Consider the following 26873-nt stretch of genomic DNA (forward strand, 5'->3'; position numbering starts at 1 on the left):
CTTACTTCTTTGTGCTTGAAGCAAGAACAGGCACTCCGTGTATCTTATCTGGTGGTACATCGTATTGCAAAGTTAAAGAAGCCCCACACCATTGCAGAAGACCTCATCTTACCTGCAGCCATGGACATGGTCAGAGAGGTGTTGGATCAATCCACAGCAGATAAATTAAAAACTATACCTCTGTCAAATGACACTATTACTAGGCGAACTGAAGACATGTCGGATGACATCAAACAACAGACCCAGCTCGCATTAAGGCAAGTGGTCATTTTGCCTTACAAATGGACGAATCCACAGACATAACAAAACAAAGCAGTTTTACTCATTTATATGAGACATGTGTGGGACGGGGACTTACAGGAACAATTTCTCTGCACAAGAGAGCTCCCTACTACTACGACTGCAGAGGACATTTTCAGCTCTGTGGACCTGTATTTGTGTTCAGAGGGCCTAAGCTGGGACATGTGCGTCGGTATCACAACTGATGGCGCTGCCTCCATGACAGGAAAAAACTTGGGGGTCGTGAGGAGAATACTTGAGAAAGCTCCTAGTGCAACTTGGAACCATTGTTTTTTTTTACATCGGGAGGCCCTGAGAGCAAATGATATGGTACCAGTGCATCAAGGAACATTAAAAGATGTTATCCAAGTGGTAAACTACATTAAATGGAGTGCAAAGAACACCCAATGTTTTCAGAATCTGTTCCAAGGTCTTGGTAGTGAGCACGTACAGGTGTTGTATCATGCCGAGGTACGCTGGCTTTCGAGGGGAAAGATACTGTCCTGTTTTTATGAACTACGAGCTGAAATCGCAGCTTTTCTTGCCCAGAACAATTTGCCTCTTGCAGACCTGTTTAGTAACAGTGTGTAGCTCGCACATGTTGCTTACCTTGCTCTTGTGTTTGAACAATTAAACACATTAAATGTGTCTGTGCAGGGGAGGGGGCACAACATTTTTGAACAGTATGACAAATTCAATGCTTTCAAAAAAAGATCTCCTTACGGGCAAGTCATGTTTCTAAAAACCGACTCGACATTTTCCCCAATGCCTGTCATGAGGGGCAGCAACTGGTCTTGGCAGGAAAAAATGTAATGAAGAAAATGATTACGACACATCTGAATAAACTTCTTGAGCAGTTTAATGACTACTTTCCCAAGAAACAGAGGGATGATGACTGGATACGCGACCCATTTGGAATTGATTTGGAAAGCGTCACATTGCCAAGCAACAAAGAGAGTCAGCTGGTAGAGCTATCATGTGACCGCGCGTTAAAAAAGAAATTCATGGAGGTAAGCCTCTCCCAGTTCTGGTGCAGCACTGTGATGAGCGAGTATCCTTGACTTGCCATTCGAGCAGTAAAAATCCTGCTACCATTCAGCACTACCTATCTCTCAGAGTGTGGATTCTCAGCTCTGGTTCACCTGAAGACAAAACACAGAAACAGACTGGACACCGAGCATGACCTCAGAGCTGCTTTGTCTACTGTAACTCCAGACTTTAAGACTCTTGCCAGGAGCAAAAAACATGTCTAGTTCCCCCATTAATTCCTCCAAACTCAGGTCTATAATGTCAGTGTTATACCTAAGGTTGAAGTGAGTGTTGCTTAATTTTCTATACTTGAATCCTTTTGAACTTCATTCTTTATTTCTCTTTGTTTAAAAAAAATGCTAATGATGAAACTGAATTTTTTCCATAGTGCAGTGTTGGTTGTAATAGATTCAGTGAGTGAGGATTCTCTGGTAAAACTATATAATTTGAGTTTTTTTGAGAATATTACTCAGTAGTTGCACTTCTTATTTCATATTTGGGCATCAAAGCACTTTTGAGTCTGTTAAAAAACAGTTACTGAAGAGTTTTTAACAGTAGTACTGAAGAGTTTTGGTTTTAATTAAAATGCAGCTAATTGAGTGTAAAAGGGAATATTTCCCTCTCTGGCATCGCCACTTGCTGGTCATTTTGGTTTATCAGGTTTTTTTTGTGTTGGTATACTGTGATATTCTATTCTGCTCTCTCAGGTTCAAACTGCACCATCTTTTCATCCAATAAATTTGAGAAGTTGAAAATTTTGGGTCTTGGCTTGTCATTAAGGGATGATGGTGGGTCCCAAAGACAGACCAGTTGAGAATCATTGCTTTACACTACATTGCTGGAACATTGTTTTACCATTACTCAGTTCAAAGAATCCTATTTTAAACCCAGTGGGAAAATGTTATCTTAATTTACTTAAAATAAGGCAAGATCAAATTTTCTCACTAGGGAATGGTCCAAAGCCTATTACAGAGGTAAACACAGAAATGTATTATTCCTTATATTTAAACCTATCATGTAATTGAGTGCTTCACTAGGAGCGTAAATTTTAACTTGGGATGTTGCCAAGGAGTTCTAGATGTAAAAAACTGAAAGCCTCTATTAAGCTGGGCCATTTTTACTAGGTCAAAGAAGTTGTCCTTAGTGATCATCTGCTTTCTGGAACATAAAAGAAGAAGGTCTGTCTCAAAATGCCAGAGGAGTGGGGAAGGTTGGTTTCCCTTCCACCTTTAGAATACAGAGATACAGGAGGTACTGGTTGATGTTAGTTCTTCATCAGCAGTGCATGTGCTTCCCTCCCTTTGCTCATAGTTCATTTTCTTTTCCCCTTCCTGTATTTTCCCACTGGGTACATTCCAAGAATATTTGTTCCTGCTGTTCCCTTCGGCAGGAAATCAGCCACAGGGAGTTTGTTAGGCTGTGGGAGATGTCTTTGTCCCTGTACTGGTGAAGCCCAACATTTTGTGTGTCTAAGCTTTCTTTTAGTCATGTCAGTTCAAAGTTCAAAAAATGTAAGTGTGAAATTAGAGTATAAGCAGCTTAGTACTAGTTATTCCAGAGGCTAGAGATAAACATTAAGTCTAGAAAACTGTAACAAATTTGATTTCTGACAATTGATAGGGTCGAGAGGACAATGAACAGGCAGATAGTCTAACAAAATCTCAAGATGCTTTAGACTGGGCTAAGGACTGCAGTGTTCATTTACCATGTTATGTGTGTCCTAAAAACATGTGTGTGCAAATTATATTTTTTGCTAACCACTGTTCTAGAAAGTCAGTTCCTGTAAGTCATATCTAAAGTGCAATTAAACTCCAAGAACGTAAAGAAAAAAGGGGGGAAAAAAACCCCCAAAAAATCAAAGAAATAAGAGTGAGGAAATATCCCCCACCCCCATGGCTAATTACCAAAGAAATTTAATGATTTTGTTTAACTTCTGGGCATTGATCTGAAGAATACATAAAATGTTAAGTATAACTGGCAAATTTATTTGTACTTCATATGGGAATAAGTTTAAATATGAAACATTTTAAACTAAATGATTAGTTCATTTGACAGCCCAACAAAACCATTGCGGAAATTCTTAAGACTACAAATTTAGAATTATTAAATAAATTAAGAAACCCGATCAGTATACTGTAAGATGTAATATGAATTGTAACAAAATTCTGAACCTTAGAAATGGCACTGTGTACTTAAACTAAGATAAGAGCTAAGAAAGAATAAACAACAAAAACATTTTTTTTGAATACCCAAAAGGAAAATAATGATATTGGTTGTATTTAAGATTTCTTCTTCTTATGATTATTGTTTTGTTAGTACCAATGGCCGCATACAAGAAATATTAGTTTGTTAATAAGACTCAGGCTCTGTGCATGTTCACAGCAGAAGCAAGTCAACAGAGGTCTTGACTAAATTACGCATACTTACAGACTAAAGCGGATCAAGAGGACAGGCTCAGGTTAACTCCATAGGCCATCATAAGATTTGAATGCAAAAAGCAAATGCCCCATTTCAATGCCAATAAAAAATTCATGCTAGCACAGCTTGCCTGAGGTGTGTTTCTTGCAGTATCTTCCCAAATCAATCACCAAGCAAGTATAACGCAAAATCAAAGCAACATGAAAGAAACAGAGAAGGAAAAACAAAACAGAGAGAGAAAATCTCAACCCCAAACTTATTACTACCAACATCTTTTCAGCAAGTAGGTTTATTTTTTTTAACCTGTGATGTGTTAGTATTTTCTCAATTCTAAAAATGTGGATTGTAGATTGTGTACCATCACAGCTTAAAAAATAGCTATAAATTAAGCCATAAACCAAGTTGTCTAGTGTAATTTAAAGAAAAGAACAGCTACATAGGGAAAATAAAAGGGAAAAATGCATTTAACAAACAAGAGCTAGAAAGTGCCCAGATTGGTCATGCACCAGCTCATATTACTGCTCCCAATTGTTCCCACCTCAGGCAGCTGGCCAGTAATGTTATCAGGAGGAGTGGGCTCTAGAGATGGACTCTCAGTCCGGGTGGGAACTGCCTCCTCTGTAACTGCGCTGCTAGAAGACTCCTGGGACTGAAGAAGTGAATCCACATGGTTGGATGCTGCATCGTCTGTGGCCGAGTCACTATTAAGCTAAAATTGTAATAAGGAAAAAGGTTACATGTCAGAAAGAAATTTTTTGGAAAATATATGAAAAACTGTATAAATTTTAAAAAAAGATTAGGTAAACTAATCAAGCATACAAAAACATCTTGAGAAGCATATGATTTAAATTAAACATTATTTGGTTACAGATAATTTTTTATTAAAAAGAACAGGAAAATGATTATCAATTTGTAAAACTAAACTCAAAGTAAAAAAATAAAATTGTTGACATTTGTATGTTTGCTTATTATGTCCAGCAAATCTGACTTAATCCAAGCTTGGCTGTTTACAATCTAGTAAACATGTGCTAGAAATCTTTAATGAAAACTACAGGAAACAAAATTTGTCACAAAAGATTTATCTTAATTTTTCAGTTCTTCCATTCCAAAGCATATGCTAGTTTTAAAGTTTAAATGATAAAAAGGAGAATGATATCTCACTGTATGAAACTGCTCAACAGAGTGAAAAATAAGTACCATATTGGTGCATTCATTAAAAAGTTTTGCAAGGGTTTAGAATAAAATTGCTCATTTACGCAAATAAAACCGAATGGGTTTTCACCATTTAAAATGGTACATTATGCAATGAATGTATAACAAAGATGAGAAAAGTGAAACTGTCAAAGTCTACATAAACCCTTGGCAAGAAATAGTTTTAAGTTTACCAGTTATGTTTAAGCCAAATTCTTACCATAAAATGTACAATAAAAAACAACAGCCTGTGGGACAAAAAATTAATGGTCATTCCAAGTCTTCAGTTGTACTTTTAGGTAGATAGTCAGGGTGAACGTTTATAGTTATAACTCTGTATTTTGTTCTTTTATGCACCCAACCTTGCTAAACCGAGTGGAAATTATCTCTTTGAAATTATTACCCTTTACTATGTCCCATTTTTTTATGCCTTTCTAAAATCAATCTTTCTATTTCCACCGTGCATTATTTTCAAATCTTGATGATATGGCCTTTCAAAGCCCCTCATGGTATCTAACGGGATGTATTTCTCTGCTTGCACCAACACTTCCATTTTTATTGTATCTGTGATTTTTTTTGAGTTTGACACTTTGTTGTGATCTTGTTTTTTTATCCCCAGTTTTTACATCTGGTACAAAAAGACATGTTTTTACAGCCAGCACTTCAGCTGCAACTTTGAAAATAATGTAACAATTCAAAAGTGTTAAGTTTGATTATTATTACTTTAACATTGTTTATACTTTATTAAATAAGTAAACTTTACTCTGCTTTTGGCCTGTCTATTAAAAAGGATTTTTAATGGAAAACAAAATTAGTTGTTTATTCATTGACAGCAAAATATTATGTAAAGAACAGTGCATTTGCAAGGTAATTTATATTTAACCATTACACTCTTTGTAGCCTACAAAGTTTTACTACCCACTAATTCATATATCATAATGTAATTTATAAAGCTTACCACTTTTTAGCCAGAACATCTATACTGAAGTATTTAATATGATATCTAAATATAAGGAAGATAAAAATTGCTTGCGTTTGATTAATTCTTGCTAAAGCTGTGTTACCTGGCTTCACACAGAAAATTTTGTAAGACAATGGGCATCAATTATAGTGCTGCTGGTTAATCAGGTATATCAGAAGTACCATGTACTGTAACTATGTACCTTTGTAGGTTTTTACTAATGGCTAATCAATTGTATCTCAAATGTTCTACGTCACCTTGCATAAAGGTGTCAGTCAAACAATAAGTAATACCATTAGGTCACTGCAGCTGCTTACTTTTGAACATACAGAATTGTTCATGAGTAAAACAATTGTGTTAGATCAATTTCTGCCTTTTCCTAGTGACTTGGCTTTTGTCGATGGCCATTGCAAATCACAATTTTACAGGGAATTGTCTTCTTTTGAATTGAAACGAGTAATCACTAGGAATAATTTGAAATCTGAGTATATATATAATTGTCATTATTAGATGTTTATAATTTGCACTATGTTTAAGTTGTTCACTGAAGTATTTCTTCTCATACTTTTCATCATTTGTATGTGGTCCCCCTTTAAAGTCTGCAGATATGAATACATATGCAGAGATTTTTGGAGAGCTGGAGAGAGGTGCGTTTCCAGTCAAAATAAGCAGTTATGCATGTAAATGTAAACTAGGGCAAGGTATGGACCACTTTCAAAGTCCATGAATGCAAATGCATATTAAAATGGAGTAGCTCATGGGTATCTGTTAAGTTTAAACTGATGCTGTTCACCCAGGCTTGTCTTAGTTCAGAGGATACCACTTCCACCTAGGCTTCTCTTTCATTCCCGTTTTGCTCCTACTGAAGTAATACCTACACTCACAGTCACTGCATGTGGCACCTCCACTGAAGCTTTATAGTACACCTGCTAACCATTGAGAATTACATTTTCTTTGAGCTACGCCAAACTTTTTCATTACATTTCACATATGACTGTAGACACTAAAACGTGATCATGTCTCTTTTTTTCTTGTGCAGGATACTGCCCCTTTTTCAGTCGTCCATCCACCCTATTGGTTAGTGGTGCTGCATGAGTGACCCATCAGTTGTTTCTGCTATATCCTTTGTTTGCATAAAGCCCCGAGTCAGCGAAAATCAGAGCATGCATGTTAGCGTAATATTAATAAATAAATAAAAAAAAGTGTCTGCATATTTTCCTTCTTTATATAACATCACCAAATTTCAATCCAATCAGCATCATACCCCAGTGTCCCTATCGTAGGCTTTAGCAGGTGGTGAATAAGGGAGGGAGACACAGCTGATGCAACAAATGAAAAGATGTATGTATTGAAAAAAAAAAAAGAAAAAAGTTCCCTAGAGAATATAAAAAAATGCACACTAACAATAAATTATAATGAAAAACAAAAAAAATAATGAAAAAAAATGACATTCTCCACATGGCACACACCCAAAAATAAATAAATAAATCCCCTTTTTTAATGAGCTACAAAGAGTCAGCCGTTCAATAAAAAGAATGTTTAGCCTGCTTTCTCCCCCCATCCGAAAACTTGGGAGTAATGCTGGTTTGCAGACATACCGCAGCCTCCTGACATCTGTTTCATTTGCCGGAGACCGGAGTACATCATACTCCCGATTTTTTTTTTTTTTTACTTTGCAGCCCAGCATCTTCCAAACACCATGGTCGCACCAGAAGAGCAATGGGTAGCAGGCACATGCTTCCACCCGAGAGCCTTTCAAATGGAAACACACGCCTCCCTGTCAAGTCCAAGCTTGACAATACATAGCTGCCCCAAGTGTGCATCCAGGAAACAAACCGGTAAGTAAACAAGTGCCCTTTTTCTTTTATAATAAGAATGGTGCATGCACTGAAATAAAAAAATAAAAAGATGGAAAGTACTTTTAAATTACCACATTGGGAGGGGTTTCCTCATAATCAGTCAAAGCATTTTTAAGATTTTGGGGATTTTTTTTTCTGTTGTATGGGAGATTTTTACCTCTAAATATAGATACAGTAATCCCTCCTCCATCGCGGGGCTTGCGTTCCAGAGCCACCCGCGAAATAAGAAAATCCGCGAAGTAGAAACCATATGTTTATATGGTTATTTTTATATTGTCATGCTTGGGTCACGGATTTGCGCAGAAACACAGGAGGTTGTAGAGAGACAGGAACGTTATTCAAACACTGCAAACAAACATTTGTCTCTTTTTCAAAAGTTTAAACTGTGCTCCATGACAAGACAGAGATGACAGTTCAGTCTCACAATTAAAAGAATGCAAACATATCTTCCTCTTCAAAGGAGCAAACAAATCAATAGGGCTGTTTGGCTTGTAAGTATGCGAAGCACCGCGGCACAAAGCTGTTGAAGGCGGCAGCTCACACCCCCTCCGTCAGGAGCAGAGAGAGAGAGAGAGAGAGAGAGAGAGAGAGAGAGAGTTAGAGAGAGATAGAGAGAGACAGATAAAAAAATCAATACGTGCCCTTTGAGCTTTTAAGTATGCGAAGCACCGTGCAGCATACTTAAAAGCTGCACACAGAAGGTAGCAACGTGAAGATAATCTTTCAGCATTTTTAGACGAGCGTCCGTATTGTCTAGGTGTGCGAACAGCCCCCCTGCTCACACCCCCTACGTCAGGATCACAGATAGTCAGCGCAAGAGAGAGAGAAAGAAAAGTAAGTTGGGTAGCTTCTCAGCCATCTGCCAATAGCGTCCCTTGTATGAAATCAACTGGGCAAACCAACTGAGGAAGCATGTACCAGAAATTAAAAGACCCATTGTCCTCAGAAACCCGCGAAGCAGCGAAAAATCCGCGATATATATTTAAATATGCTTACATATAAAATCCGCGATGGAGTGAAGCCGCGAAAGGTGAAGCGCGATATAGCGAGGGATTACTGTATATCAAAATGTTCTTTTTTAGCAGATACCTAGTGCCTACAGTACCATCCTGCCAAATTTCAACTTTTTAACTAAACAGGGAATGGTGTTTTTACTGATGAGTGAGTGAGTGAGTGTGTCAGTCAGTCAACTGCATTATACAGAGTATAAAGTATGTATGTATATTTATAGATTAGCAGCTGTAAATTAATGCAGTGTAGACCACACAGTTTGACCACTAAAGATAAATGAAAGTAGAAAAAAGAGGTTAGGATGGGAGAGGGCCTGGGGATAAGGAAAAAAAATTATAAAACTTACCCAAAAATCTTAGATAAATTAGGAAAAAAAAAACCAGAAAAAGTCACATAAATGCAAACAGCTAGCAGAATGTATTCATGGCCAAAAGGCACATCATGAACAGGGACAGGGGTCATGTGTCCAGAAAGGAAAACAATGACTTACTAGATGTGAGCAGGATAGTATCTGGCTAGCAGTCAATACCTCCTCCTCTGATGACTCATCAGTGTCCTCCTGGTTAGTGAGGTTCAGGCTTGGTGTGCTACCCGAATACTGGCACTCCTGCAGAGATGGAGTGTCCCCCTTGTCGATGCTGTCTAATGAACGTCTGCGGACGCCCCAGTTAAAGTTGTCCATGCTTTCACCCTGTAGTTAAAGAAGCACAAAAAGTTAACACATTTATGTGACCAAAACAGATGGCATCAAAGAAGGAAAAGAAAAAAAGAATGCAACAAATTTTATTTCTTACAATCAAACCAACTTTAAAACAAGCAACATTTTTCTGCATTACTTTTTGTATTCTGTACGAAGCTCTGAATAACATAAAGCCTGTAAATGTGTGCTAAGACTCTCCTATAAATTTCAAGTTCAGTTTTTATATAAAACCATTTGGACTGCATATCCAATGTAGCTTGAATAAACTACAAATAAGTTGAATAGTATTTTGTATCCATTCTTACACCTTTTTAAAAAATGGTCAAGTACAGTGGACGATTTTGTCTCCTTAATCAGAAGCATGCCTGCCACTACCACAGAAGTACAACAGCCATTAGTCTTACACACAATGGAATAAACTATTATATACGCAGTGGAATAAACTATTACACCAAGCTGTGCAGAATGCCAAAACCTCTGGAGTAAAAGCAACCCTGGATAATTTAAGAAAATGTTTAAAATATGTTTTAAAACTGTCACCACAAAACATTTTGCCAGGCTACTCCACCTGTTTTTCTTTAAATGCAAAAAGACAATACCTACGCTCAACTGGAACTAATTATTTATGATTCTCTGCGAATTCAGATTTGCTCTAGATTATACAGTGGGGCAAAAACGTATTTAGTCAGCCACCAATTGTGCAAGTTCTCCCACTTAAAAAGATGAGAGAGGCCTATAATTTTCATCATAGGTATACCTCAACTATGAGAGACAAAATGAGAAAAAAAATCCAGAAAATCACATTGTCTGATTTTAAAACAATTATTTGCAAATTATGGTGGAAAATAAGTATTTGGTCACCTACAAACAAGCAAGATTTCTGGCTCTCACAGAACTGTAACTTCTTCTGTAAGAGGCTCCTCTGTCCTCCACTCGTTACCTGTATTAATGACACCTGTTTGAACTCGTTATCAATATAAAAGACATCTGTCCACAACCTCAAATAGTCACACTCCAAACTCCACTATGGCCAAGACCAAAGAGCTGTCAAAGGACACCAGAAACAAAATTGTAGACCTGCACCAGGCTGGGAAGACTGAATCTGCAATAGGTAAGCAGCTTGGTGTGAAGAAATCAACTGTGGCAGCAATTATTAGAAAATGGAAGACATACAAGACCACTGATAATCTCCCTCGATCTGGGGCTCCACGCAAGATCTCACCCCAAAATGATCACAAGAACGGTGGGCAAAAATCCCAGAACCACACGAGGGGACCTAGTGAAAGACCTGCAGAGAGCTGGGACCAAAGTAACAAAGGCTACCATCAGTAATACACTACGCCGCCAAGCACTCAAATCCTGCAGTGCCAGATGTGTCCCCCTGCTTAAGCCAGTACATGTGCAGGCCCGTCTGAAGTTTGCTAGAGAGCATTTGGATGATCCAGAGGAGGATTGGGAGAATGTCATATGGTCAGATGAAACCAAAATAGAACTTTTTGGTAAAAACTCTACTCGTCGTGTTTGGAGGAGAAAGAATGCTGAGTTGCATCCAAAGAACACCATACCTACTGTAAAGCATGGGGGTGGAAACATCATACTTTGGGGCTGTTTTTCTGCAAAGGGACCAGGACGACTGATCCGTGTAAAGGAAAGAATGAATGGGGCCATGTATCGTCAGATTTTGAGTGAAAACCTCCTTCCCTCAGCAAGGGCATTGAAGATGAAACGTGGTTGGGTCTTTCAGCATGACAATGATCCCAAACACACCACCCGGATAACGAAGGAGTGGCTTCGTAAGAAGCATTTCAAGGTCCTGGAGTGGCCTAGCCAGTCTCCAGATCTCAACCCCATAGAAAATCTTTGGAGGGAGTTGAAAGTCCGTGTTGCCCAGCGACAGCCCCAAAACATCACTGCTCTAGTGGAGATCTGCATGGAGGAATGAGCCAAAAAAAGCAACAGTGTGTGAAAACCTTGTGAAGACTTACAGAAAACGTTTGACCTCTGTCATTGCCAACAAAGGGTATATAACAAAGTATTGAGATGAACTTTTGTTATTGACCAAATACTTTTTTTCCCACCATAATTTGCAAATAAATTCTTCAAAAATCAGACAATGTGATTTTCTGGAGTTTTTTTTCTCATTTTGTCTCTCATAATTGAGGTATACCTATGATGAAAATTACAGGCCTCTCTCATCTTTTTAAGTGGGAGAACTTGCACAATTGGTGGCTGACTAAATACTTTTTTGCCACACTGTATTCTAGTCTGGGACCTTCAAATAATATAAACTCAGACATTTTTGCACTTGGCTGTGGTACAAGACAACACTGTCTTCATATACCTGTATATAGAGTATGTATACAGCAGTATAATCCAAGACTGTTTTTGACATTTTGCATTTAGCAGTAAAATTTTCTCTGATAGGAAAAATTCACCATGCAAAATGGTGAAATGAAAGATTTATCAAACATTATCATTACTGTAGATACCAAGCAAACTTCTGTTCTGAAAAAATAAATGCTTGAAAAACTTTACCTTAATAACTTCATAGGTTTTTAATCAAGTAGCTCAGTAGTGTTAGGGTGAAGTATAAAAGTAAAGTAGTCCCAAGAAGTAAATTAGCCTTGTAAGCAAAACACATCAGTGCATATAGGTACAAGAGACCATAAGACAATATGGTCTAAATATTAATGAGCACAGAACATAGAATGACTTTCAATAACAAATGATGTGTTCAGTTGCTTATTGAGTATAGGGCAGATATATGAAGAACTGGAAAGATGGAAAAATATAACACTACTTTTGGGTTCCTTTAAAAGATACTGAAATGATTCACTAGGTAATGTTAAGGCTAAAATTTAACATACAATTTGTGCCTGGAGAACTAACTGGTTGAAAATGTACTAGCCTTATCTGCTAATCAACTGCATAAGTATCAAGATGAAAAAAATGTATTTTATAATTATTTTACATTTGGCTAACGTTTAATATGCATGGTGATTTACAAGTTCAGAATACTTTATAACCAATTCTGTTTTATTTTAAGTTGTTGCCCAGACAGGTTAAGTACCATGCTCAATGTCACATAGTGAGGCACAGGCAAGAATTGAAAACCATCAGTAATGGACTTTAAAGTAGCCACTATATTATACTGCCTACCATATTGCAATATTTATGGTTTCTTTTTTTTAATACATACTTGTGCACCCTCACACATTGTGTGTGCACTGTAGTGTCTCAGGTGTTTTCTGTTGTCAGTGCAGCAACTGCTGTATAAATCTATTCAGCTCTGATTCCAAGCTTCCATTTGATTAAACATCTATAACACTAAACAGTACATAGATTTTAGTGGTACTTAGCTATCACAGAAATGTTCTAGTTAGAGGGGAAAGCAGCAGCCATGGAGAAAAAAAAATATCAAGAAATGTACTTTAACACACAATTCACTGTTGGAGTCTGGTGCTCGATTGTGACATTGGAATTAACCTGTGGAGATCTCTGGGGTTATATTGACATATGAGGGAGGCTTTTATCAATGATCAAAGTCAGAGCTTGAAAAATAAATTCAGAAGGCACATTTTATTCTAAATGGACCAGAAATTAACTACATTGTGTATACAGAGTTAGATGTATTTATTCGTAAAAATGCTGGACTGTACTGCATGCTTAATGTTATTTTCAGCACTAGATTCAGACGAAAATAATGCTGCAAGTCTAAAAATACATTTTAATTTTTTCAGCAAGCACTTCTACAATCAACAATTTCAGATAGAAGTGACTGTAACTGAACAACTAAAACCAGGAAAACAACCTGAAATTCTGGATGTCCAGATAAAATGGAAGTTACACTAGGTAGGATAAATCGGGGTGGACATGTCCAACTATTACAAATATAGCAGGGGCCATCTTCATTAAAAAAAAAGGGTCGTTTATATATTTCTCTTGTGACAAAAAAGTATTTATTTGTGCTATAAGGTTACGTTTTTAGTCATTAACCAACTAACCTGACACCAAAATAAGCCATTTAAAAAGTAAACAAATATAATGGTACATCTATAAAAGACCAGAGCAAATGGTACTTATTTTCCTGAGCTACACAGGATACCGCAAAGTAAAACAGGTACTATAATTACAATATTCAGTGCATTTACAGTGCATCCGGAAAGTATTCACAGCGCATCACTTTTTCCACATTTTGTTATGTTACAGCCTTATTCCAAAATGGATTAAATTCATTTTTTTCCTCAGAATTCTACACGCAACACCCCATAATGACAACGTGAAAAAAGTTTACTTGAGGTTTTTGCAAATTTATTAAAAATAAAAAAACTGAGAAATCACATGTACATAAGTATTCACAGCATTTGCTCAATACTTTGTTGATGCACCTTTGGCAGCAATTACAGCCTCAAGTCTTTTTGAATATGATGCCACAAGCTTGGCACACCTATCCTTGGCCAGTTTCGCCCATTCCTCTTTGCAGCACCTCTCAAGCTCCATCAGGTTGGATGGGAAGCTTCGGTGCACAGCCATTTTAAGATCTCTTCAGAGATGTTCAATCGGATTCAAGTCTGGGCTCTGGTTGGGCCACTCAAGGACATTCACAGAGTTGTCCTGAAGCCACTCCTTTGATATCTTGGCTGTTTGCTTAGGGTCGTTGTCCTGCTGAAAGATGAACCATCGCCCCAGTCTGAGGTCAAGAGCGCTCTGGAGCAGGTTTTCATCCAGGATGTCTCTGTACATTGCTGCAGTCATCTTTCCCTTTATCCTGACTAGTCTCCCAGTCCCTGCCACTGAAAAACATCACCACAGCATGATGCTGCCACCACCATGCTTCACTATAGGGATGGTATTGGCCTGGTGATGAGCGGTGCCTGGTTTCCTCCAAACATGACGCCTGGCATTCACACCAAAGAGTTCAATCTTTGTCTCATCAGACCAGAGAATTTTTTTTCTCATGGTCTGAGAGTCCTTCAGGTGCCTTTTGGCAAACTCCAGGCAGGCTGCCATGTGCCTTTTACTAAAGAGTGGCTTCCGTCTGGCCACTCTACCATACAGGCCTGATTGGTGGATTGTTGCAGAGATGGATGTCCTTCTGGAAGGTTCTCCTCTCTCCACAGAGGACCTCTGGAGCTCTGACAGAGTGACCATCGGGTCCTTGGTCATCTCCCTGACTAAGGCCCTTCTCCCTGGATCACTGAGTTTAGATGGCGGGCCAGCTCTAGGAAGAGTCCTGATGGTTTCGAACTTCTTCCACTTACGTATGATGGAGGCCACTGTGCTCATTGGGACCTTCAAAGCAGCAGAAATTTTTCTGTAACCTTCCCCAGATTTGTGCCTCGAGACAATCCTGTCTCGGAGGTCTACAGAAAATTCCTTTGACTTCATGCTTGGTTTGTGCTCTGACATGAACTGTCAACTGTGGGACCTTATATAGACAGGTGTGTGCCTTTCCAAATCATGTCCAATCAACTGAATTCACCACAGTTGGACTCCAATTAAGCTGCAGAAACATCTCAAGGATGATCAGGGGAAAAAGGATGCACCTGAGCTCAATTTTGAGCTTCATGGCAAAGGCTGTGAATACTTATGTACATATGCTTTCTCAATTTTTTTTATTTTTAATAAATTTGCAAAAATCTCAAGTAAACTTTTTTCACATTGTCATTATGGGGTGTTGTGTGTAGAATTCTGAGGAAAAAAATGAATTGAATCCATTTTGGAATAAGGCTGCAACATAACAACATGTGGAAAAAGTGATGCGCTGTGAATACTTTCCGGATGCACTGTACATGGCTTGAAATGCAATGATTTGATTCCACTTCAAACAGGATGGAAGCAAGCACTGATAAGAGCACGTTGCCACATCCACCACACGACAAACCACTAATCTGAATAGAATGGAACAGTGTGAGTTCATTTTTTTTGTTTACACTGGAGTGCCAATCCTGCCACAAACCCCCAAATTTTCCCTTGCAAGTTGGAGAACCTGCTTGCACGGCTGAATGCAGGTTAACGTCATACCCAGGATTGAGCAATTACAGGTTAATGTTCTTGCTCAAGGGCTCAGCAGAGTGGAATCACTTCTGACATTTATGGGATTTGAACCATCAACCTTCCAATTGCCAGTGCAGATCCCTAGTCGCAGAGCCACCACTCTGCTCAAAAAACTACAATTACCTTTGATTTGCAAAGTGTGTTTTGACACTTAAGTGTAAGAGACCTTCATTGTGACTGATTACTGGATTCTTCAGCACACACAAGTTTATAGCACTGTATTACAAAACAACATTAAAATGTAGACTTTTTTTTTTTGTTTTTTGTTCTTTATTTCGCCTTGTACAATTTCTTGTATTAGGAATTTGTTAGTTTTTGCATACCCCTTGGGGTCAGAGCGCAGGGTCAGCCATTGTACAGCGCCCCTGGAGCAATTACAGGTTAAGGGTCTTGCTCAAGGGCCCAGCAGAGTAGGATCTCTTTTGGCAGTGATGGGGATTCGAACCGGCAACCTTCTGGATACCAGCGCAGATCCTTAGCCTCAGAGCCACCACTCCACCCCATAGAGTTACTGAGTTACACACAATTCACTGCTGGAGCTTGGTGTGACATTGGAATTAACTGCCTTTATAAAACTGGAGATCTGTGGTTTATATTGCTCAATTTGAGAAGTGTGAAGTACACAGATCAATAAATTGTAAGATGACGAGGTTAAGATTCTCATACCTTGCATGTATAGTATTGAGATCATTTTGCGGTTTACCTGATATGAAAAGTGACATTTAAATGACAGTTACAACTACAAATGAATGAGCCAGGCCAGAACCACAATGGGCTGTTGGTGGCACTATGCAACTGTACAGGAACTGCAGTGTGAAAGAATGAATATGATAAACTGTGAAGATCATGGATAACATATCTTGGAAGGTTAACAATATTCATTACCAATTTTCTGGTGCTAAATAGTTTTACTGTAACAAATTACAGCTGAAATGGTGGGTGCACAGACTACACAGATTACTTTTTTTTTTTAAAGACATGCAAAGGTTTATCACAGACTTACAATACATGCTATAGTAATTATAGAAATGTATACAATTTCTATCATAACACATCTGGGATTCATTATGTACTTTAAAAACAAAATGACGGGCACCAACACAAGCTAAAGCTAAAAATTACCCATATTGATTACAAAGTCTCCTCCTCACTTCTGTAATATAATCCTTTCTTCTGATATGATATTTGGCTGTATATTGTTTATTTCGAGCACATCTTCTTCCTAGCATGGCTGGTTTTCCATGCATTAACAAATCCAGCTCTCACGTTTACAACTCACAAGAACAAATTTAGATAAGGATATAAATATACATGCTAGTTACTGGATTGGATACAACTTTAGAAGGCAATTTTCTGTTTCCAGTAAATTTAGACATGTCCAAGGCTCCTTCTATAAATTCTGTAACATGAATGCACTGATTTTGAATGGTTGGAATTTTGCAGAAAAACTAAAACACATTTCCAGGCTTTAGGGGATATGTTAGTGTAGCAATTAAAAAAGAAAGACACAAGACACAAAAAGAAACACTTGTTTTATAAAGTCGACACATACACTGAGCATACACAAGAAGACAAAAATGACGTTAATTTCACCAGGCTGCAACTTACCTGCAGCTCCTGGTTAGCAAAAAATAAAAAAAAGACAAGTGAATTAGAAAAGAAAAAAAAAAAACAGAAAACAATGACATCAAAAAGGAACAGACATTTTTACACCCTCAACCTAAATCTTTACCTAATGTACACATATACATACTATACAGTAAATACATTAAGTGTTTCCTAAATTATTTAAAATGCTTTCTTATCAAGTCATAACAAACCAGTGTGAAATAATTAACAAGGCTATGTTCAAGAGTTAATTCTGAAATTTGAATGACCCTTGCTTATGCTAGAGAATAGTCCTGTTATGTGACTATGGCTTCTAACATACAAACCCATCTGTCTATTTGGTGATTTTTGAAGAATAAAGAAATTGCATATATAGTGGTAACTGTTAGAGTGTTGTAAGGACATGTTTTTTTTACAGATATGAGTAGTTTTATTAGAAAATCTAAAGTACATTAAGAAAAAAAATACTACGATGTGGACTATTATTGATTTTATAGTCTAGAAGCTGTGAATATTTTCAAAAGACTTTATTATGACAGTAAGTGATGATGTCTGATCCAAACCACAGTCAACAAAGAGAGTGGCCTAAAACTCCATCAAAAACAGGAATTCTCTCTATATTTCACTATAAATCCAAACATCACATTATTCCTTGAAAATTAATATCCTATTATAATAATAAAATAAGACAACTGTTTAAGATTTTTAGCAGGTTTAATTTGGTATTTCTCACTTTTTAAACACTGAGATTGACAATGCTGTGTTCTTGATTTAGCAAATTATTAGATATCATAAATATGCTTCGCTCAAAAGTAGTTGGTGAAATGTTATTTGTAAATCGCAATATATATTAATGTGAACCAAGCCATAATATGCCTAGGTGATAAGGCTGTGAATAACTAAGTCAGTAGGCTGTAGGGATAATAAATATTTACAAAGCTGTACACTTGGAAAACAAAGACTTCTACAGCATTTAAGAGATTTAAAAGTCCAGGAAGTAAGGAGTACTTTACAGGAAAACAATACTGAAAGTAACATTTTCAATTTTTATATATAAACTCCTCCCATCACCAATGAGATATATTTTTCAATCAATATTTGTATTTTTAAACCAGTTTATGCCAATTCATTATTACCGTAGATATTCGCGTATTAGTCGATCTCGCAGATAAGTCGAGTGTATTGTTTAAGCCGAAAATTACGAAATTTGTTATGACCCGCGTATAAGTCGAGGGTAAAACTTGACAACTATCAGAGATAGAGGGCGGCAATCAGATGTTAATGGCGACAAAACTCACTGTCATGTCAGAGGCATTCCCTCTGTGCTTGGAGAAATGCTAGACTCGTTGACTCGGCAACTAATCCTTGCGTGTGTGTGTGAGTTGCGAAATGTAAACAAAGGCAAGATGGCGTTGATAGGTCACAAAAGAAAAGAAAACACTCGGCAGACGATGTTTTGCACATTATCACTGAGTCGGACTCTGATTTTTCAGAATCGGATTTTATTGACAGTGATCAGGAATCGAGCAAGAGAGTGAGAAGCCAGCATCAGCTGATCGGACACCAGCCGATGCGGCGCCAGCTTAACGTATTCGCGCAGCCGATGCAGCTATGGCAAGGTTCGCGTGGGAGGAATACCCAGACATTGATCCGTGGGAGCCGAACTGGCTACCAGACTTCACAAGACAGCATGGCTTGCTGTTGGGCACGACAGATCACCCGCTGCTGGACTACTTCAGGCTGCTCTCTCCTGATGTTGCTTTTCAGCTACTGTCAGACGAGACAAACAGGTAGGCAGAGAAATTTTTTGAATCGTGGGCTGCGCTTGCATCGCATTGATAGCGTGCGTCGCCTTGGTTCTTTTGATTACAAATCTGGTTGCACGTGGCAGCTAATGGTATGTTTGTTATCCAAAATCTGCAAAAGCTAATGCTCAAATTCAAGTATTTCACAGTTTAAAGAATTATTTAATGAAATTAGAAAAAAACTAGCAAATTAGCAATATTATTGCTGGCTTATAATTATTTCAAAGACCATGGGAAACGGCAGATGACCGGTGACTTAACACCGTGAAGCATTGAGTGTACAATGTCATTACCCAAATTCTACGGACAATTGTGTTGCCCCGTGGATAAGTCGATTCTGCTTTTTTGAATGAATTTTAAGGCATAAATTTTTCGACTTATACGCGAGTATCTACGGTAAATATTGCACAATATTGTACAATCACAAAAATGACGAACTTTTGACTAGCACTCCAATTGTTTGCTATCTGTCTTAGTAATAATAAACATTAGTTATAATTTTAAACCTGTATCTTAATGTTAAATATATGATATTCAGAGAATGAAAAGTACAAAAAAGTGAGCCATGAGGAATAACATTTTCCACATTTTGAAAAATCTGTAGGTGCTTGTTTTACATATAATCATTTTAACAGTACCGAAACTAGCTAGGACGCTAAGCTTTGTTTTTCACTGAGTGAGAAGAATCTGTATATTCTGAATATGATGTAGCTTTAAAATGAAAAAAAGAAAGATTGCTAAATTACAGTATTATTCAAAACATGCACAAAACTCCTCAACTGCACAAGAAACTGTACTTATTGTCTACTTTAAAAATATTTATATACCTGAAATGCATTGTATCTCCACATTATCTCTCGCTCTCTGTATTAGCAGTGAATGGTATTGCAAGCTACTGGCTACTTAAAAACTAACCCAACACTCTGAGCAGACCCAGGTGATATTTGCAGACGAATGTGTGGGGGATACACTCATGTGTTTTATATTTTCCTTTTGTTTGTTTGTGCCTTATTTCTGTGAGCATTAAAAATAAAATTGTTAAACAGACTTGAATGTATAGAATACAAATTAAATTTTAGTCATTGCAATAGATGCAATGATTTTTGTTGAGGGTTCTATAGTATTTACTCTCATAAAAAACTACCAATGTCTTATCAACAGTGTTTAATAAAATATCACCCTGTTCACTTTAGCCTTGAGATGGTATAATAGAACAATGTTCTTTCAGTATGGTACTGGTCTGACGATAGCAATTACTTGTATGGGTCATCAGTGTAAAAGAGGAAAAATTGTATTTAGTCAAGATTATAAACACATTACCTAAAGTGTTTTTTAAAAAAAAACCAAAAAAACTGACAGATCAAAACTTCTTACCTCAGCATCTTCCAACTCCACATCAAGAAAGTCAAAATCCTTGAAAACTCCAAACTGTTGCTCACTACTGGTATCCTCTATTGCTGTCTCCTCTTCTCGTATTGCTTCTTCTGTGGTGGAAATGAGGCTTGCCTGCTGGTCTCCTGAATCAAGGTCTTCATTAGATGAAAACACAACCTATCCGAAACAGAAAGAATATTGCAAACTTTAACTTTTTGTTACATTGCTTTCTCTACATCTTTTCTGACATCTCAGACTAAACTTATTAGTTTATTAATAATTTTTTAATTAGGGATTTACTTATTTAAAAGGAATACTGTTACTTTGTGTTTCTAGTGCACAGGCAGATCAGTTTCTGTATTATTTTTGTTTACTTTAAAAAAATGAACATGTAAAGATTCTGAACTTTTATATTTTTTCATTTTAAACTTAACTAAATTCAGTAACTAATGACATGCAAAAACAAGGCTAGCCAACAGTTAAATTGGTACCAATTCTACTCATACCTAATTATAAAATAGCTTTTCAATGCAATATAAAATGTAAACATGACTGACTCATTCAACTCACTCACTCATCTAACAACATTAACACTATTTCCCGTTTTATTAAAAAGCTACAAAAACGAAATACCCCAAAACCTTAAAAGTGCTTTGACTGATTTAATTGAAATTTGGTGACGTTATAGAAAAAAGAAAACTAACCGACGCTCTTATATTTGCAGATAATTTTTTTTGGCATTTACACTATTAATATTATGCTACATATATGCGCTGTGCTCAGAGAAGCAATTGACAAGTCACATGAATAGCACTGTTAGCCAATAGGGTGTACGGGTGACTGAAGATGGGGCAGTGTGCTGGACAAGAAAAAAAGACACATAATCACATTGTGAAATGGTAAGCAAAAATATCAAAAAGACCAAGGAAAATACAAAGCTCTTTGGTTAGCAACCTTTTTTTTGTTGACTACTGGCTCTCATCTTGGTTATCCATTCTGCTCAGTTAACTTAAGCAAAACTGGTCGTAGCACTGGAAACCAAAACCAACCCCCCTTTCGTCCCTCACTCTTCATTCACAGCACTGCACTGCAGGGAGAAACATAGGTCTTAGATAGTGGTGCTTGAATTCCTAATGGGGAAATGCTCCTCATGTTGATACGTCAGTGTAACATATAGGATATCGGCACTTACTATATGTATATTCACTTCAAGCTTAAACTGCATTAACGGGAGATTACATACAACTGACAAAAAAAAAAGGAATTCTGTACTTGAATTGACAATGTAAACAACTGAACATCATAAATATTTAATAATGATAATAGGTAAACCTGCACTGATACATTATAAGACGGCAGTCAGCGGTGTGGGGCTCAATGCGGTGTTGACAGCGGATGGCTTAATGGGTATGACATATGCAAATACTGATGGCCAGAAACATCGAGGGGTGGAATCCTCTGTGTGAGACTAAACAGTATCCTGCTACCATCTAGTGGATAAAATAACATCATGCTGCAAAAAGATCATGAATGTTTCTATTCGTTTGGCACTCTATGGTAAGTCAACAATATTCTCAAGGGGGCGGAGGTTTCAACCAGTTTATAAGTTGAATAAAGAATTAGTGAAAACAATGTGAATTGGTCATCAGATGTTGACAAGGATAGTGAAACCGATGCATAAAGCACTGTTCAACCGAACCTCTGTGATATGTCTGATGATTTCTGTCATGTGGAGGTTCACTGTGGTACAAGTAGGTACATGGCAAAAAACAGAAGATTGTGATCAAGTGGAAGGAAAAAAAACATATTAGTCCCCTAAGCATTGTTCACAATGCAGGAACTATCAATGTTTGTGTCAGGGGAAATGTGGAAGTCATTAAGCCATGGACTATGGAAACCTACAATAACACAATGGGGCTCTCTGATCATGTGGATAAGGCACAGGCATTCTGCGCTCTAATTCGTGAGCAACAGAAAAAATATTATAATGAAAGTGTTCAAAGAAAAATGCTTCTATTGCTCCAATTGCAACACCAGGCTGTGTGCTGGGGACTGTATCAAAACATATCAAAAAAAGCGCATGAACTAAATCTGTATTAGTTTAGCAATGGTCACTAGACATAGCTTTCCTATGGTATTTATGTTGACGTTTTGGTATTTGTATGTTAATGTTAAACATAACTTTTTTCTTGTTGAAAAAAATTTAATCTTTTTGGCACTTTTTATGGAGTGAAACATAACACTAAGGAGGGTAATGCCTTTTGGTTCCTATTAGTGAGAATTGGATGTTGTAAGAGTACAAAATTTATTTTTGCCAGCCTTCTGTGGAACACTTTCATAGTTACAAATCCAGTTGCGTGGCATATTTTAATTAACTGCAGAAACTAGGCTACTTACAGATGGATTCTTGGGAAGTCCAGATTCTGGACCACACAGAGAAAGGACATTCATCAACTTTTCTCGTGTTCTTCTCTGCAAGACAAAAATTTTCACTAAAAAGCATGAAGTTGTTTTCAGAGATATAGAAGTTTTAAGACAAAACATGAATACAATCTCTTGCATCTATTTTAAATTTAAGACAAAGAGTAACATATGTTGAGCTGATGCATTATTACATTTGTGAATATGATGTATTAAAAACTGTTGTAAAGAAAATTTAAGGCTTACAACAAACAGCCTAACATAGCCTATTCAGTGCAATTTCCTCCCTTCTGAAATCTACTCAGTATCTGGGATGAACGAAAGAAACTATTTTCAAGCAGAAAAGGGAGCTCATGTTGTTTTGACAGCTTTGGATTTTGCGTATGATCAAGTTCACACTTAAAAATACTTCTTATCCGTGATAGTTTGGGAATCAGACACAGAAATGGACAGAATTCCAAATATATATCTTTTCAGTTTCCTTTAACTATTGGGTGGAGAGCTCCACAACATAAAATTCAAGCTGGTACTGCTTTGAAAAGTTTGCATTTCTTCCCATTTGTGGTTCTATGCCAAAGTAACCCTATCTCTCCAAACCTTTGAAGTTTTACACAAAACCTCTGAATTTTTCTAGCAGTTTAGTAGTTAAATTTCAATATTGACTAATTCCTGAACAGACCTCAAACTATTGATTTAAGTAGTTTAAAGATGAAGAACAATTTGGCTTTTATGTCTGAATCCTAGTTTATATTTTCTTTGTACCAATCCAGCAAACCACATTCCATGTTCACTATCAAAAAAATCTGCACTCAAATGTCAAAACCTCTTCCAAAAGCAAAAAATCACATTTTGCCTTGTCTTGTACTTTTAAGTGTAGGGAATTTTATTGCAAAGTGATATGATCAACACATTAAACTTCTTCACCCCAGGCTACCAAATTTCTCAGTACCAAATTTGGACAGCCATCTCAGTTTGTTGTTCACGACAATGTCAGAATATGTATTGCTGACATAACTGAGTAATTCACAGAATTGCTGGTGGCTAAATCCTTTTGTCATTACTTTGTTATAATTTGTATAGCGAAAACCATCACCGTAAGCACCTCTTGATTAACCATGCAATGAAACAAGAATATACCGTGCTCTAGTGATTTCTTCAGCAGTGTCACAAACCCCTATAATGGTCACTACTCCATCACTTGCAAAACAGAGGCAAGGCTGTTGGTGCTGATGTCTTTGGCCTTTAAACAGTTAACTACAGACAGAAATAAATCTTTTCAAGTTTGGCCTTTAAGCAGCAATCATTCAACGAATTCCTCACGGACCATTTAGATAGTTTTGTCAAGTCAAATATTCTTCACAGTCATGGTATATATTAATTTGCCATATGAAATTACATTCTATAGCGGATCATATTTTATACATTACAAAAAATAACTAGCTTGCTCTTGTGTTTAATAATGGAGCTGGAGGGTATGGAGTCCAAACTAAAAAAAAAAATGCATTAGAACATAACAAATACATCCATTTTTCAAAACAGCATATCCATGTCTTTTTAAAAATGAATCAAGACAAAAAATGCAGACCATTTTTGTGAGATTCAGCAATTTTAACACTAGAATCCCTTTAGCTTACGATTTTTTTTGTTGTCCCTGACCTCCTAAAATTTTCCTGACATATACCAAGAATATTGTAGCTCCTTATCACTGCACTAATAGCCCACTTTTGTTTTGCAAATGTGTGGATTAGCAGAACGCAGTCTGCTACATTCCCCACCAACCCCCCATTCAGTCAGATGAAGGCATCACCCTGCTGCAATCCTCACAGTTCAAGTCTGTGTTGAAGTGTTTATCTGGTTATTATATAATTATATAGGTAATGAAATATCATGATTTAAAAAAAACACACATTTCATTTCTGTTCCGTGTCTACATTTAGGTAAATATAGAATACAGAAGAAATGCGAGGCAAGAAATGCCAAACACACGGCTAAAACAGAAAATGCTTTCATATGTTACAGTAATAACGGAATCATTTTGGTGTGACGTGTAGGATGTGTGAAGCCCAAATATCCATGAAACACTTTCACAAAAGGTCTAACAAAACAATAATGCTTTTTATTCAAGAACAAAACTGAAGAAAAAGAAATTGCTCAATATGTATGTTGCTGAAGCCCAAATATCAGTCGGTACGAAATAAAACACGTTCGCATACGTGTGGTTTACACATTTCATTTTCAACCAGTTGCCACTGTGGTAATGCGGCTCCTTCATGGATCTGTGCAGAAGGTACAGTGGATAAGCTACCGTTCAGCAATGGCAAAGTAATAGATTCAAATCCTGTGTTTTCTCTGTATTTAGCACTTTGAGTAGTGAGCTGCTATTATTATTATTATCATATAACAAAAACATACATTTGAGTCTGTAACATCCTGTGTAAATGTATGGTACTTGTAAAAGATGTTGCTTTTCCTTGCACACGGACATTCATATCATGTCATTTGAACGATTTTTTTTATTCAGTTTTGTTCTTGGATCCTTGAATAAAACTTAATTTGAATGATTTTTATTCAGTTTATTCTGGGATTCTTGAATAAAAAAATTGTTCAAATGACATGTTGATGTGAATGTCCATGTACAAGTAAAAATAACATCCACCACAGAAACTGCGGTGTCTTTTTGCTCAACAAGACACCACGAAGAAATGACTAAGCTGCGTTTGAATGTCTGCTTTTATCCCTTCAACGCTAAACATTACAAATACCATAAATAACACTGGCTGTTACAGACTCAGATCAAATGTATGTTTTTCATACATAATAACAATAACAGCAGCTCACTACTTAAAACAGTAAATGCGAGGAGTACCTGGGATTGAACCTGCAACCTCCTGATTACGAGGCAGCAGTTCTCACCTTTGTACCAGCCAAGCAGATGTGTTTACTTTGTATCAATTGATAGCTGGGCTTCAGTTTTTACACATTGCCAGTAACATGTAAATTGAACTTTTTCTTAGGTTATATTCTTGAATAAAAGTGCACTTGTTTAATTATACCTTTTGTGAAAGTGTTTTATTTTATATTTGGACTTCAGTCTTCACACATTATATACTTCACATTAACATTTTGTCAATTATTACTATGAAGTCAAGTCAAATCGGGGAGCATGCACTGGTACAGTGCGTTGCCGCATGCACCACACAATGAAACAGCTCGGCATCCCGGTTGGCAACCCCCCAGGCAGACACGCGGTTCAGTCCCACCTTCCTGAAATGACCCTCTATTTGCTACAGCCAGGTGTTATGTGGGCGACCCCTTGGCCTGGTCCAGCCACTTGGGTCCCCAAAAATGAGGATCCTACGAGGAGTGCCACCCTCGGGGAAACGCACCACATGGCCGTAGTGCCGTAACTGAAGCTCCCTCACAATGCAGATAATGTGCCTTATTTGGGACTCCGCTCATTCGACACAAAGTCAAAAAAACGGTACCCAAGGGTTTTCTGGAGAGACACAGTACCAAAGGAGTCCAGTCTTTGTCTCAGGTCACTGGATAGCGTCCATGTTTCGCAACCATATAGCAAGACATGAAGCACCAGGACTCTAAAGACTTGGACCTTCGTCCTTCTGCATAGATATCGGGAGCGCCACACACAGTATAACAGTTTCTGTTTAAGTTATGTGTTCAATATTTCTTGCCTTGCATTTCTTGTCATCCTACATTTACACAGATTGTTGTAGACACTTGCTGCCAGTGCTGATTGACACATTTACAAAATAAAGATGCTGTTGAGGTGTGAAGGAATTTAACCCATTTATGCCTAAGGTTGAAATTTTTGAGTTTGTGCATGAAATTCACATATGTTGCGTAGAAAAATATAAGGAACAAGAATTTGAAGAGAAAATTTTTTTATTACATTCCATTGTTGAGTTATGTGGTGTTCCAAAATTGGAACACTAGGCAAATCCACTTCTTACATTATATATAACGTATAAAATTATGTTTCTTATCTCAGGAGACGGTAAATACCTGCTATTCAGTGTGATATCCAGCAGAGCATTTGACATGTAAGGCAACATCACATTTTTCACATCGAAATGTGGTGTTCTTATGACATTGAGCACACCGTGTTTGCTTTCCCTGTTTGACTATCACATGATTCAGGC

At 37.2% G+C, this 26873-nt stretch overlaps 1 protein-coding gene across 7 annotated transcripts in view; it reads right to left on the reverse strand.

Annotated features, from left to right (window-relative positions):
- The window catches only part of fryl (furry homolog, like), a 621684-nt gene that overhangs the window by 61967 nt on the left and 532844 nt on the right, over positions 1–26873 (reverse strand). For all 7 annotated transcript variants that reach the window (XM_051927632.1, XM_051927631.1, XM_051927630.1 and 4 more), the window contains 4 exons: positions 22690–22764; positions 20293–20469; positions 9239–9439; positions 4265–4435 (listed from right to left, as the gene is read on the reverse strand). In XM_051927632.1, coding sequence (XP_051783592.1) covers positions 4265–4435; positions 9239–9439; positions 20293–20469; positions 22690–22764 — 624 coding nt within the window. The remainder of the gene's footprint in view (positions 1–4264; positions 4436–9238; positions 9440–20292; positions 20470–22689; positions 22765–26873) is intronic.

The sequence above is a fragment of the Erpetoichthys calabaricus genome, chromosome 5, assembly GCF_900747795.2.
Source record: "Erpetoichthys calabaricus chromosome 5, fErpCal1.3, whole genome shotgun sequence".
Taxonomy (NCBI): Eukaryota; Metazoa; Chordata; class Cladistia; order Polypteriformes; family Polypteridae; genus Erpetoichthys; species Erpetoichthys calabaricus.